Source organism: Cantharellus anzutake (genome assembly GCF_015039405.1).
Source record: "Cantharellus anzutake strain C23 chromosome Unknown EI90scaffold_7, whole genome shotgun sequence".
Lineage (NCBI taxonomy): Eukaryota > Fungi > Basidiomycota > Agaricomycetes > Cantharellales > Hydnaceae > Cantharellus > Cantharellus anzutake.
In genome coordinates, this window is record NW_024066957.1 from 62,815 (window position 1) to 75,490 (window position 12,676).

General features: G+C 48.1%; 4 protein-coding genes across 4 annotated transcripts; 3 read left to right on the forward strand and 1 right to left on the reverse strand.

Moving 5' to 3' along the window:
• Positions 1-2,451: 2,451 nt before the first annotated feature.
• EI90DRAFT_3286392 (mannosyltransferase putative-domain-containing protein) lies at positions 2,452-5,002 on the forward strand (the record flags this gene model as incomplete). The annotated part of the gene is made up of 7 exons (XM_039067009.1): positions 2,452-2,554; positions 2,578-2,669; positions 2,784-3,246; positions 3,302-3,351; positions 3,421-4,006; positions 4,071-4,464; positions 4,521-5,002. 7 exons carry the CDS (start codon positions 2,452-2,454, stop codon positions 4,717-4,719), a joined length of 1,887 nt encoding a protein of 628 aa, XP_038920599.1. The 3' UTR covers positions 4,720-5,002.
• Positions 4,992-7,368, forward strand: EI90DRAFT_2967217 (WD40-repeat-containing domain protein; the record flags this gene model as incomplete). The annotated part of the gene is made up of 6 exons (XM_039055593.1): positions 4,992-5,530; positions 5,715-6,002; positions 6,078-6,193; positions 6,226-6,557; positions 6,639-6,846; positions 6,952-7,368. The coding sequence occupies exons 1-6, from the start codon at positions 5,383-5,385 to the stop codon at positions 7,366-7,368; spliced, it is 1,509 nt and encodes a 502-aa protein (XP_038920600.1). The 5' UTR covers positions 4,992-5,382.
• Positions 7,369-7,419: 51 nt separating this feature from the next.
• Positions 7,420-8,235, reverse strand: EI90DRAFT_2967221 (uncharacterized protein). The gene is made up of 3 exons (XM_039055594.1): positions 8,122-8,235; positions 7,948-8,023; positions 7,420-7,861 (listed from the first exon to the last, which is right to left on the reverse strand). Exons 1-3 carry the CDS (start codon positions 8,227-8,229, stop codon positions 7,674-7,676), a joined length of 372 nt encoding a protein of 123 aa, XP_038920601.1. The 5' UTR covers positions 8,230-8,235; the 3' UTR covers positions 7,420-7,673.
• A 426-nt stretch (positions 8,236-8,661) lies between these two features.
• On the forward strand, positions 8,662-9,600 carry EI90DRAFT_3117819 (uncharacterized protein; the record flags this gene model as incomplete). The annotated part of the gene is made up of 1 exon (XM_039063029.1): positions 8,662-9,600. One exon carries the CDS (start codon positions 8,662-8,664, stop codon positions 9,598-9,600), a length of 939 nt encoding a protein of 312 aa, XP_038920602.1.
• Positions 9,601-12,676: the final 3,076 nt, after the last annotated feature.

The window sequence follows — 12,676 nt, forward strand, 5'->3', positions numbered from 1 at the left end:
CTGGTACATTGTTAACCCCAATTTTTGCGACGCTTTTGTTCTTGTTTTGGATATTTTTTCTGTTCTTATTTGCTTTCGGATCGTTTTGTGGTTCGTAAAGCATATGGTATGCATGCCCAATATCATAATATTGATACTACTGTAGCGAGCCTATCCAGTGTACGTATGGTGGGCATGTACATAACTGGTGGCAAGTGTCTGTCTCATCCGATCTATGTGATGGGTTGTGGGGAGCCATGAGATGGTCGACATGGGAATGTTGCAATATTCAGGAGACCGTGGTTGCATGCCAACTGCTCATGTGTGATAGGGGTGGATCAGGGGTTGTGCAGTGCACAACCTTGTCCCTCGACATTGTTTAGTGTGTCTGGCCGGTAATTGAGTATGTAGGCTCAGAAGATCCTCTGTCCGTAGTATACGCCAATATTGTATCCAAGGACATGATGAGTCTCCTTGCACTTTCAGGCCGGATATGATTTATGGATGCGCATCTAACCAACAAAAGGGCGCCAGCTATGTACGAATCGATGGGTCGTAAAACGAGCTTTAAGTCTTGTAGAGGATAAGGTGGTCGATCTGTCGAAAGTTTTGGTCAAGGAGCCACACACGTTGTTGCAGCCATGGGGACACCTCAGTTCTTACATATCTTACTAGCGATCGGTTGCGATTGTGGTGATAGCGTTTGGGACGAATCGATCGATTTCGTGAATCGTCATAGGTATTTCCGATGATCAATGGAGTGAAACTACGTATGTATCTCCTTACATATGTGCGGGGGATGATCGTTTTTCTGGGAAACCTAATCAACTGGTCACAAAGAAATTTATGAGCAGTTGGACTTGACGCGGCTGTTCTGGCGCGTCGATAGGAAGACTGCGGATGTCATGAGAGACCAATGGTATGGGATTGATGCCCAGCTGGTCGGCAAGCGCGTAGTGAAACATAAAAGGATGTGATGAGGTTCCCTGGGCAGGATCCCAGCCTCTGCTAAAGGCGGTTCCCTGTCTCAGGTTTTCCGGTGTACATTACAGCTCCCCTGCCCATAAGCATAATATTTTTTCATTGATGATGATGATGATGATAAATCTATCGTGATGACGTGGCAGTGCGGCTATCCCGACATTATACTGTGGCGTACATGAGGGGATCATTTCTACAATACGGGCACTGAATATGGGTATTCTGGTTGGTATCGTCGGGTATCAATGGTCGTCGGGTTCTGTGTTGTCCGTGGGTATTGTCGTGGTGTTAATAAGAAATAATAATTATGGGTTCCTCTCTCCTCCGTACGTCTGTCCCTGGCCATCTGCCCTCCCTTCTGTTGGTGCGCCGCTGCGCCTGCCTTGCGGTCGGTTATCCGGGAGTGGTGTTCCTCGGGGTGTTTCGGTTTCCACTGGTGCTACGTTTGTTGCCTGTCTTGAATTTGTTGATGAATGACGCGAGTCTCTCCACGCCTTTCACCCTGCCCATGAGGGTGTTAAACTTAGTCTGGTTTCCGCGGCTTAGTATGTGTCGGTACCTTCTCGTCCGAGGGCATTCTGTTAAGATATGGGTCCTCGTCTGAGTTGGTTTGCCGCATTAGCACTCTTTGCTTTCTGTTGTGATTCCGAATCGGTGGCAGTATTCGCCAATGTGTGCGTGTCCTATTCGGAACTGCAGGGGTGAGCTCTGGTGCGAGTGGTTTGAGCTCGGTGCGAGTTGGTGGCTGCGTAGAAGCCCGATTTCGGGGGGTTCAATGTGTTCGTCCACCGGTGTGTCCATTCTTCGGCCATCTCTCTCTTTCATAGGCTCTCTACGTACGAAAGAGATTTGAACTTGGGTCGGGCTGGTCTGAGGCGTGCTCCTTCCTTCGCTAGTTGGTCTGCTCTCTCGTTACCCGGGATGCCGGCGTGGCCAGGGCACCAGTGTAGTGCGATCTTAGCTTCCTCGAAGTCGGATAAGATCTTACACATGGTCTTCCTGAAGGCCATAGCGTTTGTTAACTCGCAGTATACAGCCGTTTCCTGGGCTTTACGTGGCTTGCCCTGAAAAACGCATTTTTTCGTTGACGTAGCCCAGTTTCGTTCCAGGCGTGGTTACATACATAATCAACATAATCCATTTTTCCATTTCCTCGGCACAGCTCCTGGATTGATTCAAAAACTCCCTTAACAGTAAACACTGCCGGACTGAATTGAATGAGTCGCCGCCTGGCCCCCATCAGAAGTTTGCGCAGCTGTCGCGGCGCCACGGAACAAGTTTGAGGCTATCCATCACCACCACTTGATCTTTTTCTCCCGACTACTCAGACCACGTCTTGGGACGATGGCGAGCAACGACAACTCCCTACTTCCCTCTTATCTCACCCCCCAAAGCGCTCGTTTGACAGTTTGCAGGAGGAAGAGGACCGCCGCGTTTACGACGAAAAAGACAGGTTGAACAGTAATGGGATTCTTCGCAGCTCACTTATAGATGACAGCGAGAGCAGTAGTCGTGCTGGTCACTATTTCAAGGCCTACTGTCAACACGTTCCATTCTCTGCACACATATCTCGAGCAATCGTTTGCCTTCGCCAGTACTTTACATCTTCGGGCACAGGCCAGACACTCTCTGGAGGCCTAGCGAAGCGATTGTTTTCTGCCGTACTGCTTGGGATCATCTGCGTTTTCGGATTTTCTTATGTCTTACCTGTGAGTGTGAATTACCACACGCGCTTGGGTTCTCTGGGACCGTTCGTCTCCGAACTTGGGGCGTGATTTCCGACGTTGGACAGCTGACTTTCCACGGATTTACTTTTCTTTTAGGCACCCACGGAATCACCTACAGTGGCTTCCCCAACGCGACACGTTCATTGGCCAACATGGCGTGATGTCCACCCCACTCACCTTTACCCTCTCCCGCTGCATGCCACTCTTGAACAACGTTTAGCCACATGGCGCAATGCGCCTGGAATTGGATGGGAACCGGCTGATTTCGTCGCGTGGAATCTTCAGACTTGTTCGGATGTCATCCCTAATCATAATAAGGATTTGATCGCCAAAGCGAGCCTGATTTGGGCAGTGATGAACTCCACCGCCATCTTAACGCACCGGGAGAATATGGCGAGCTATATTGAAGGAATGAAGCGTGAGGGCGCGTTTGATACCAGGAGCCATGTCGTGCATGGCGGGAGAGGGTATGTTGGGGAAGGAAGGGGAATGGTATTCACCGCTGGGAACGTGGATACATTGAAGAGGGTGGTTTATACTCTCAAATTGGTTCGAAAGTGTTAGTTTTCTGGGTGCGATCACACGATGATGGCTACTAAGCAATTTTTCACTAGACTACGACTCCCAACTACCTGCTGCTATTTTCCATTTTGCTTCGGAGCGGGTGAGTTAGGCTTCGTCCACATTCTGCACTCTTTGCTAAATTGAATCCATTGCCGCGCTCTCATCTTAGCCTGCCGATGACGATCCTATCCGCAAGGAACTGGCAGAGCTGGGTGCCAAGCTCGTTCAGATTAATCGTAGCAAGGACGCCGGTAGGACAAAGAACTATCACCTTAAAGCTCAAGCCATCGTCGAAGCCGAATGGGCAGAAGTTCTCTACCTTGACTCCGACAACTTCCCCACGCAAGCACCGGAACTCTACTTTGAACAACCTAATTACAAACGTCTTGGGGCGATGTTCTGGGTTGATTACTGGAAGACCAGCGCTAGCAACCCAATCTGGCACATTATTGGGGTTCAATGCCGAGATGAATGGGAACAAGAAGCAGGTCAAATCGTGATCGATAAACGTCGTCATTTGGATGCCATGTTACTTTCGCAGTACCTGTTGCTTAATTGGGAGTATTGGTATTATTTTTCGGATGGGGACAAAGACGTGTTTAGGTTTTCGTTCTTGGCACTTAGGAAGCGATGGGCTTTGCCTGGGAGGTATGTAGGTGCTGCTGGGTTGCCTAGTGGGACGGCTTCGGGGTCGTTCTGTAGTCATACAATGCAGCAGTATGACAATGCTGGTCGACCGGCTTTCGTGCATTACAGTGCGTGTCTTGAGTCTTCTCGTTGATGCCTTCGTTGACATGGGTTTTCATTTTCGTAATGTAGACCTTCTCAAGCAAATTCCGTCTGGCGTTGGTCGTGGATTCAGTTGGGGCCGTACTAAACAAGTGATGTCCTACCCGACACCGCCCCTCCGCCCTATCACACGGGAAGAATTCTCTAAAGCACAGTTAAATGCCACCGACAAATGGTGGGAGGCAGAGTCACGTTCATCCAGGGTACAGGAACGATATCGATTGTATCCTTATCCTGATGTGGGTGGACCCGATGTCGTGAGAGGCCCCAATGATGTTGAGGCAGACATGTTGGCCAATGCGAAGGATGATGGGAAAGCTATCCAGCCAGCTACTTTGGAGGTTAGGCGGAGAGCGGCTCTTGAGAGGGGTATGAGGCCGTTCTTCCACGGTGGTGTTGTCAGTGCGCTGTGCATTGACTTTAAGTATGTTTGTTTGTTTTTTTCTCCTTTCCGATGAGCTGACTATGTCTAAATAATAGCTGGGATGACCCGTATGGAAAACCTCGTGAAGCGAACACAGTTGGTACGCCTCCAGACAAGACAGCACCAAATGAACTTGGCATCGATTGGGGCGTCTCACCGCTTGAGATCGTCCAGTGGACTTCTGATGATCGGTTACGGGATTTGGAGCAGCGTGTGTATGATGAAGGTTTTGTTCCCAATGCGGTTGGATTCTAGATTGGACTGCGCTTAGGGAAGGCGGGCACAGTTCTCATTAGGATGCACATCTAACTTATACGACAAATCTTGACGAACTGCACACATCACTCTCTTGCACGTTTCTTTCATGTAGAATCCATTCGAACAAGTCTACCCCTCCCTCCCCCTTCCTTCCCCGCGAACAATGCCCCCCTCGGCTCGGACCCATCCCCCGACTTGTTTTTTTTTTTCGTTACCCATTTGTATTGTCCATCTTCATAATTCCATAGTTTTGTGACGTGATACGTACAGACCAACTTTCGGTTGCATGTATAATGCGAACTCGAGACCCCTACCGTTCACTTACTCTCAGCCGACCCGGCCGGAAGGTTCACTCGTCTGTTTTGAAATGTTGACATCGGATCCGATTGGGGGATTCAAACCAAGCCGGCGCCTCGAGCTGCCGTACAACTGGCGCTACCCTTTCTCCTTTAGAGACCTCGATCAGTCCCTTTCAGAAGGTATCTTCCTTGTTCAAAGCCGCGTTAACATTCCCTTCTTGCAACAACTCCTCGCTTTACATGCAACTTCTCGGATTGGTCACCTTGTAATAGGTTAGCACTATAAAGAGCAAAAGGGTTTCTACCTCTCAGGAACGGGGGAGGGAATCTAGAGAGAAAAGGAAAGGGGGGGTCTTTGACAATGCACGTTCGACATAGTATTCAACCTGGGAGTCCTGTCAATGTCATTGATGTTCGGTTCGATGAGGGGAATCAGATATTTACGACGTGTACAACTTCTGGGTTTGCGATTTATAAGGCGTGGCCTATGACGTTGCTGAGGAAACGAGGTGAGTTTCGATATTGTTTTGTGTGTGCTTGTGTTGTTGGGGTGACGTGGTCGCTACGACCCTTCCACCACTGTTCGTCTTTGATCGCTTCGATCAGTTTATGGTCATTTTTACGGGGGAGAATGGAAACTTGGATTGTGCTGATAATAGACGGAATTGTTATTTTCTTCCTTTCGATGCACAGATTTACAGAATGGAACTCTGTCGATCGTGCAGCCCATGCAGACAACTTCACTCCTGTTTCTAGTTGGAGGTGGGAGAAGTCCACGGTACCCGTTGAATAAAGTTGTGCTTTGGGATGATGCCGTTGGGAGGGAAGTTGGTGAGTTGGAGTTTAGAGAGCAAGTACTGGGGTTAGCGGTAAGGAGGGATTGGCTTTGCGTTGCGTTGAAACGGAGAGTGGTCGTCTTTCGATTTGTGAATGGTGTTATTGAGAGGTATCGAGAATGGGAGACCTGTATCAACAAACGAGGTGGGTATTCTTTTGACAGTTCTTTCTTTCTCCCCCTCTGTTCATAATTTCATTGCTCATCTCCTCGTGGGGTAGGGCTTGTCGCTGTCGCAACAGCACACAACTCGACACTTCTAACCATTCCTGGGAAACAGTTGGGCCATGTTCAACTTGTCCGTCTTCCTCCGTGTCCCCCTCCTCCGCCACCCCCCGTGAACCCTCCGATAACTCTCCTAACCGTCAGCTACCATCCGTTTCATCCCCAGCTCCATTTGATACGACGAATTCCAGAATACCCGGGAGTTTCATCGCTGCTCATAGTACGCCTCTCACTACGTTATCTGTTGCTGCTTCGGGTCGCCTTTTATCGACGACGTCAGAACAGGGGACGCTCATTCGGATATGGGACGCTTTTACTGGGAAGCTCGTCCGTGAGTTACGAAGAGGGATGGATAAGGCACGGTTTTATGGTGTTTCGTTCAGAGGGGACGAGACCGAAGTTTGTGTATGGAGTGATAAAGGCACGGTACACATATTCAACATTTTTGATCGTGATGCGGAAGGGAATAAATCCAGGTACCCTCGTTGTTTGGCTTCTAATGTCTATAAACTAATTGGGTGTTCATCCTTTCCACCTTTCCTTTCCCATTCGTTCAGCAATCGACAATCGTCATTGAACCCGTTGACTCCATTCATTAAATTGCCAAAATACTTCAGGTCGGAGTGGTCCTATGCGTCCTACAGACTACCAGGTCCAACGGCTCATATTGCGCTGTCGTCAGCTCTGGGCTCCGCAGGTGATAATCCTCGGAGCATTGACGCGGGAGAGGCAGAGAAATGCGTCGTAGGGTGGATCCAAGTGCCTGTCAAGATCCGCCGGCGGCGCACTATTTCTGGCGCACCTCACCAACAGCACTCCCCTGAGTCGCAGTCGAAAGGAAAAGGGAAAGCGCGACCGACGGCCGAAAAGGTGCGCGTTGAAGAGGAATTTGTGGAGGAAGAAGTGATGCAGTATCAGCTGCTCGCTTTGACTTATTCTGGATGTTGGTATCGTCTGTCTATACCTTCATCTTCGGTAACCTCCAGTCTAGTCAGCAGTGCAGTTAGCGGTACAGCGCTCACTGGTCAAGTTCCGCCCCTAGCTTCTCCCCCACCTTCCATCGCCGGAGGGGCTGTACCTTCACCCAAAGACACGCGACATCCTCATCGGACGCCCTCAGCCCCCCGGTCCACGACGTCTTTGCCCCTGCCTTCCTCCGCAAGGCCTCACCGCTCATCCCCCACCAGAGGGAAGAAGGGGGAAGGCAATGTGGATAGTGAGAAGAGGGGGCGTGAGTGTGTGCTGGAGGAGTTTAGACGTTTTGGACGATGGGATGGCTGGGCTTGAAAATGGGATCCACCCCCACTCCCCTCTTCGGATTCTGCTGTATACCTTCAGCTTATCTTTGCCCCTGGCTGCCCCATAGCTTCGGGAATGTCATCAACTCGTACCATTCTCTTTTGTTCTACCATGCTTCTCACCACATACACCTCGTCACACATACCCTTCTGCTTTTCCATTCGGTCCTTAATCAATGTTCATTCATCACAATTCATTCATTTTTTCCCAATGCAGCTTCAACCCCATTCTTGTATTCTGGGTGTAACATGTACAATCGCATTTTCCCATCCCTGTCATCATATTCGGGGGTTCTATATACTCTGGAATCGTTCGAGGCTTTTGCACCCAGCCGTCCCGCTCATGCATATAATAGCCCCCGTGGCTTTAATCTGGGAGTCTGGTATGATGCATTTAATATCCTGTGGGCTTGGGCATGGACAATCCGATGGGTTGTCTACGCATACTAGCGTTGAAGGGCATAAGTACGACGGGCACCCGACTATGATTGAATAGTTTGGGGAATAAATTCAAGGACAATAGGGATCAGTCAAGGGATCAGAATAGCAGGGTGCCCCAGGGACGTACCTGCATCGGCCTGAGATGCCCACATCGTTGGTGAATGTCCCTTTGTCGGTCGTTGTTGTTGTTGTTGGTGGTGGTGCTGCGCGAATGCAATCAGTGATTCAGAACTCACGCTATTGTGAACTCATTGGGAAGTTTTGGTGATGGAGAGACAATGAAACCCAGTGGGTAGCTTACCTGATCGCCAGCGTGCCCAAACATCTCGAATATGTTTCCAAATTGCGCGTTTGCGAACAAGGAGTTGAGCGACAGGAGGAACGCCACCGGCAGCAGCAAGGTGCGCATTGTGTTGGATTGAGCTAGAGAGAAGCTGGAGAAGCGAGGGTGTTACGTGAGCAGTCAGCACGGACTTACAGCTCTTCACAGACCAATTAGTGACAACTTGATGAGCTGTTGGATAATTTCGGCCACACGCTTGGACACGTCGATTGATTTGAATTGGGCTGTTGACAATTGTTTTGTTGGGCGTTTCTCTTTGTAATTGCATCTTCGTTTCCCGGACACGCTGGAAACACGCCTCCGCTTCTGCAGACAGTGACTTGACCTTCAAATCTCAGGAAAAGCTGTTGTTTCCCCTCTCCCCCTTCTCTCTCAGAGTATCCCCGCTTTCATTCAACATATCCAAAACCTTGCGAACGAGCGACAATCAAATCAATCACTTTTCTCTCTCTTTGTTCCGAATCTACGCCTCGACACGTTAGATCCTCATTCGGGGTCATGTCTTCACGACCGCCTCTGAGACAACCACTGATGGAGCTGCCTTTGGAACGTTTTGTTGAGAGCAGTTCGTCATCTGCAAGTTCTAGCTTGACGCCGAAACCAATCCCCCACGGCCAATCTCCTCTCAAGGTCTTTGCCTCACACTCGCGGACATCATCATCCGAATCGAGCTCGTGGTTAAGCCCATCGAAACGCAAACTCGTTCTCCCATCGACGTTCAAATCACCTGAGGGCCTTGGTGGCCTTGGGCCAACATGGACAACCCCTATTTCTGACTCCTCGGGAGGAAGCACGCCGCGCGCTAGTCCTCTTCGGCGATCATTTGCAGCCAGTGAGGATGGAGAGCCGCCGAGAGGAACGCGATTTGCATCCTTGGGCCGAGTTCTGTACCCCGACGATGACGCACAGCCCAGCTGCAACGTAGCTTCCACCCCTGATCCAACTTACTCCCCAGCTCCAATTCCAATCCCAACTACCCATTTGCCTTCATCCCCCCTTGCCCCCTCCCCCAATATCAGCTCCGTGAGTCCTCGCTTACTACCGCGCGCCATCAGCAAAATCGCCCAGGGGAATAGTACACCCGATGTTTTGGCAATAATCACGTATTCCTCCAATCCAAACATCCCTAATGCGCCATTAAGCTCAAAACAGCGTCCAAGGGCACCATCACCTTCATCGCGCCATTATCCGGGTTTTGACATTGCACCAGACTTGCCACAGCTGTTGACTACTTCCAAGCTGTCGAACTCAGAGTCCGACTGTGACGAGGATGAGGATAAGGAGAATGCGCTATCATTGCCATTGCGGAGACCGAAAGGGAGCAAGCGGAAGATGGAGCCAATTGCAGCAGGCATTTCAGCATTGGCTGGCGAGGTGGAAATGGATGGGACACCGCGTAAATATGGCCCTGGAGGTACGACATTTACATCCCCTTGACGTTGTGCACTTGTAGCTGAGTACGAACGGTGATTTGCAGTTCCAAGATCACGCTTTCGGAGATCAAAGGGACTTTTGGAACACACACTAAGTCGTGGGGGATCATTAGGTCCATCGCCAACGAGACAACTCCCAGACGACTAGCCCCCACATCCAGGGAGGGTCAGCCATCCAGGAGCTCGTTTCACACCTGGTGCACTTTTTGCTCAATCTTTAATGTTATCGATTTGTTCACTCGTCTCGATCTTTCCGAACACTAGTTTCCCACATCCTAGTGGTCTTCTCCCACTCTCATGGCACAATAGAGCCCGGCTTTTCGATTTGTTCATAATGCATTTCACACGCGCAATTTAACACGCCACATACACATACATCCATATTCGATATGCACCCAAAGCAACATTTTCTTTGCCCCACACATCCACAGACTTCCCCGAACTCTTGCTATGTCTTGATTGAACCTCTGTTTCATGACCTCTTTCTCTTACATGCATAGGCTGCACCATTTCCCATACCTTCTCACATACTTTCTCACTTTCTCACTCCCGAATTCCCGTCACTTCCTCTCATATCATCCATCCAACATTGATATGACCCACCGATTCTCTTTCTCGCGCTCTGTGTTCAAGGCTTGAATAATCCCCAAACCGTTTCTGAATGCATTTCATTTCCTTTTTCCGTTTTTCACGAAGTTACTTTTGTCGCTTTATAGTTCTACCAAGCTACGTACCCGGTACGTAAAGTTGTTCATATCTCATCTTTGGGACTTCGGAATGGAATATAAGGGACGATGTTGGCGACGGATTGGATTTTAATACTCACGCATAATAATCACAACTTCGATGACTTGAATTCAGCACGTACTAGAGACCTTAAACCCGTGGGGTGCTCGTTCCTCGCACACCCACGCGTTCTTCGGTCTCTAGCTCCTGCGGAGGGCATCGGGGCTGCGCCCCGAACCCCCCTGGGGCGTTGCCCCAGACCCCATTGGGGCTCCGCCCCATGCAACGACATCCTTGGTATTATTGTTCCCCATGTGCTAAAGAAATAATGAGATATATGGTGATTATTTATGAACCAAGGGGCCAGCCCCTTGAACCCCAGCTCCTGCGGAGAGCTATTGGGGCGTTGCCCCAAGCCCCACTCCTGCGGAGAGCCTGGGGCTGCGCCCCAAACCCCCTGGATATATTTGATTATTTTTTACACCAAGGGGCCAGCCCCTTGAACCCCTGCTCCTGCGGAGGGCCATCAGGGCGTTGCCCCGAACCCCACTCCTGCGGAGAGCCTTGGGGCTGCGCCCCAAACCCCCCCCCCCCCATTAATCATGTACACAAATGAGAAATGCCTTTTCCCCTGTTGACAATGCACTGGAAGTGGGGCCTGCTACACACAAATTACATGGACCACATACCCACCTTACACCCTTGAGCACATTTGTGTATTTTTATTTGCTGTTTTTCTGGCTATTTCCACAAATTTACCATGAAATTTGTTCATTCTCTATCAGGTTTTTTGCTGTTATTTATAAAGCAGTGTTCCCCATGTTGCCATGATTTTTTTTGATTTTATTTTATAGAGAGCACCTTTTATTTTTCTATCTTTTTATTCTTTCCTGTCCCCTGTTGCCGTGAATTATCTGGATTTTAATTTGTATAGAATACCTTGGTATTATTTTTCTTGGTTTTCCCACATTGCCGCAATTTTTTCAGATTTTATTTTATATAGAATACCTTGGTTTTATTTTTGGATGTTTCTATTTCATGTTGTCCCATGTTGCCGTGAATTTTTCGAATTTTTACCTTATCTGGAACCTTAGTTCATTTGGTTCTGTTGTTGGAAACTCCGGATTTTAACTTACTTACTTCCTATTTATTTATCTATTTTACATGCTAATAGCGAAAATACAAAGAAAAAAACAATACCACCATTGATTGTACATGCCAATTTTCGACAAAAAACAATAACTTATACAACAAAAATACTACTACTACTATTACTATTACTATAATTATTTATTCACTATTTACTACTATTATTATTATTATTATTATTATTATTATTATTATTATTATTTACGACTATTATGACCTATTTATCTACCTATTTTATCTATTTATCTATCTATTTCATCTATTTTACATGCCAAAGTCACATGGGAACAAAAAAGAATTGCTCCCATGGGGGGGTGTAAACCGGTTTTGAGTGGGGGTATTAGTACTTTTTCGCATATGTCTGTGCGCGGAAAAAGTTGTGGGAGGTTACGCTCAATTGCTCACGTGAATTTCCTCAAACTAAACATATACACGTGATTTTTCACATAAACCTATCATATCTCTGTCAGTTCTCATCCGTTTCTCCTCGGGTTTTTTTCAATTGGCGCGTCTTGATGTCCTCTACATGTTGTATTATTAGTCCGACCCATCGTTCCGCGATCCAGAGGAGATGATGGCGATTTTACTCATTTCCCATGCACACACTGTATGGTAATCTATTATATCTCGCTGAATACTGCATCAAATGTTCTATAGTTTTGCGTCCTATCTTATATATTATTAACGCAAAGATTTCATATTTTTCTATATTTCTTTTGACATCCGTGAGGCGCTGGAAGACGTTTCCCACGCACAGACCATGCGCAGAGCAGACACTACATTCGTATCTCTGTCAGTTCTCATTCGTTTCTCTTCGGGTTTTTTTTAACGGGTGCGTGTTAATGTCCTATACAATCCGTACTATTACCCAAACTTGATATTTCGCGATCTTGAGGGTGCCAAGTGAAATTTAATGGAATAATTTATTATATCTCGCTTGATACTGGACCAAATGTCCTGAAATTTTGCGAACCATTTTATATACCATTGACGCAAGTGCCTAATATTTTTACATATTTTTAGAACATCTGTAGAGTGCTGGGGACCGTTTCCCACGCACAGATCATGCGCGGAGCTGACACAGGATTCGTATCTCTGTCAGTTCTTGACCGTTTCTCGTCGGGCTTTTTGCAATGGGCCCGCAGTAACTTCCTTTCTATTTGGTATTATTAGTGAAAGTCGTGAATCAGCATGAATGAGGAAGT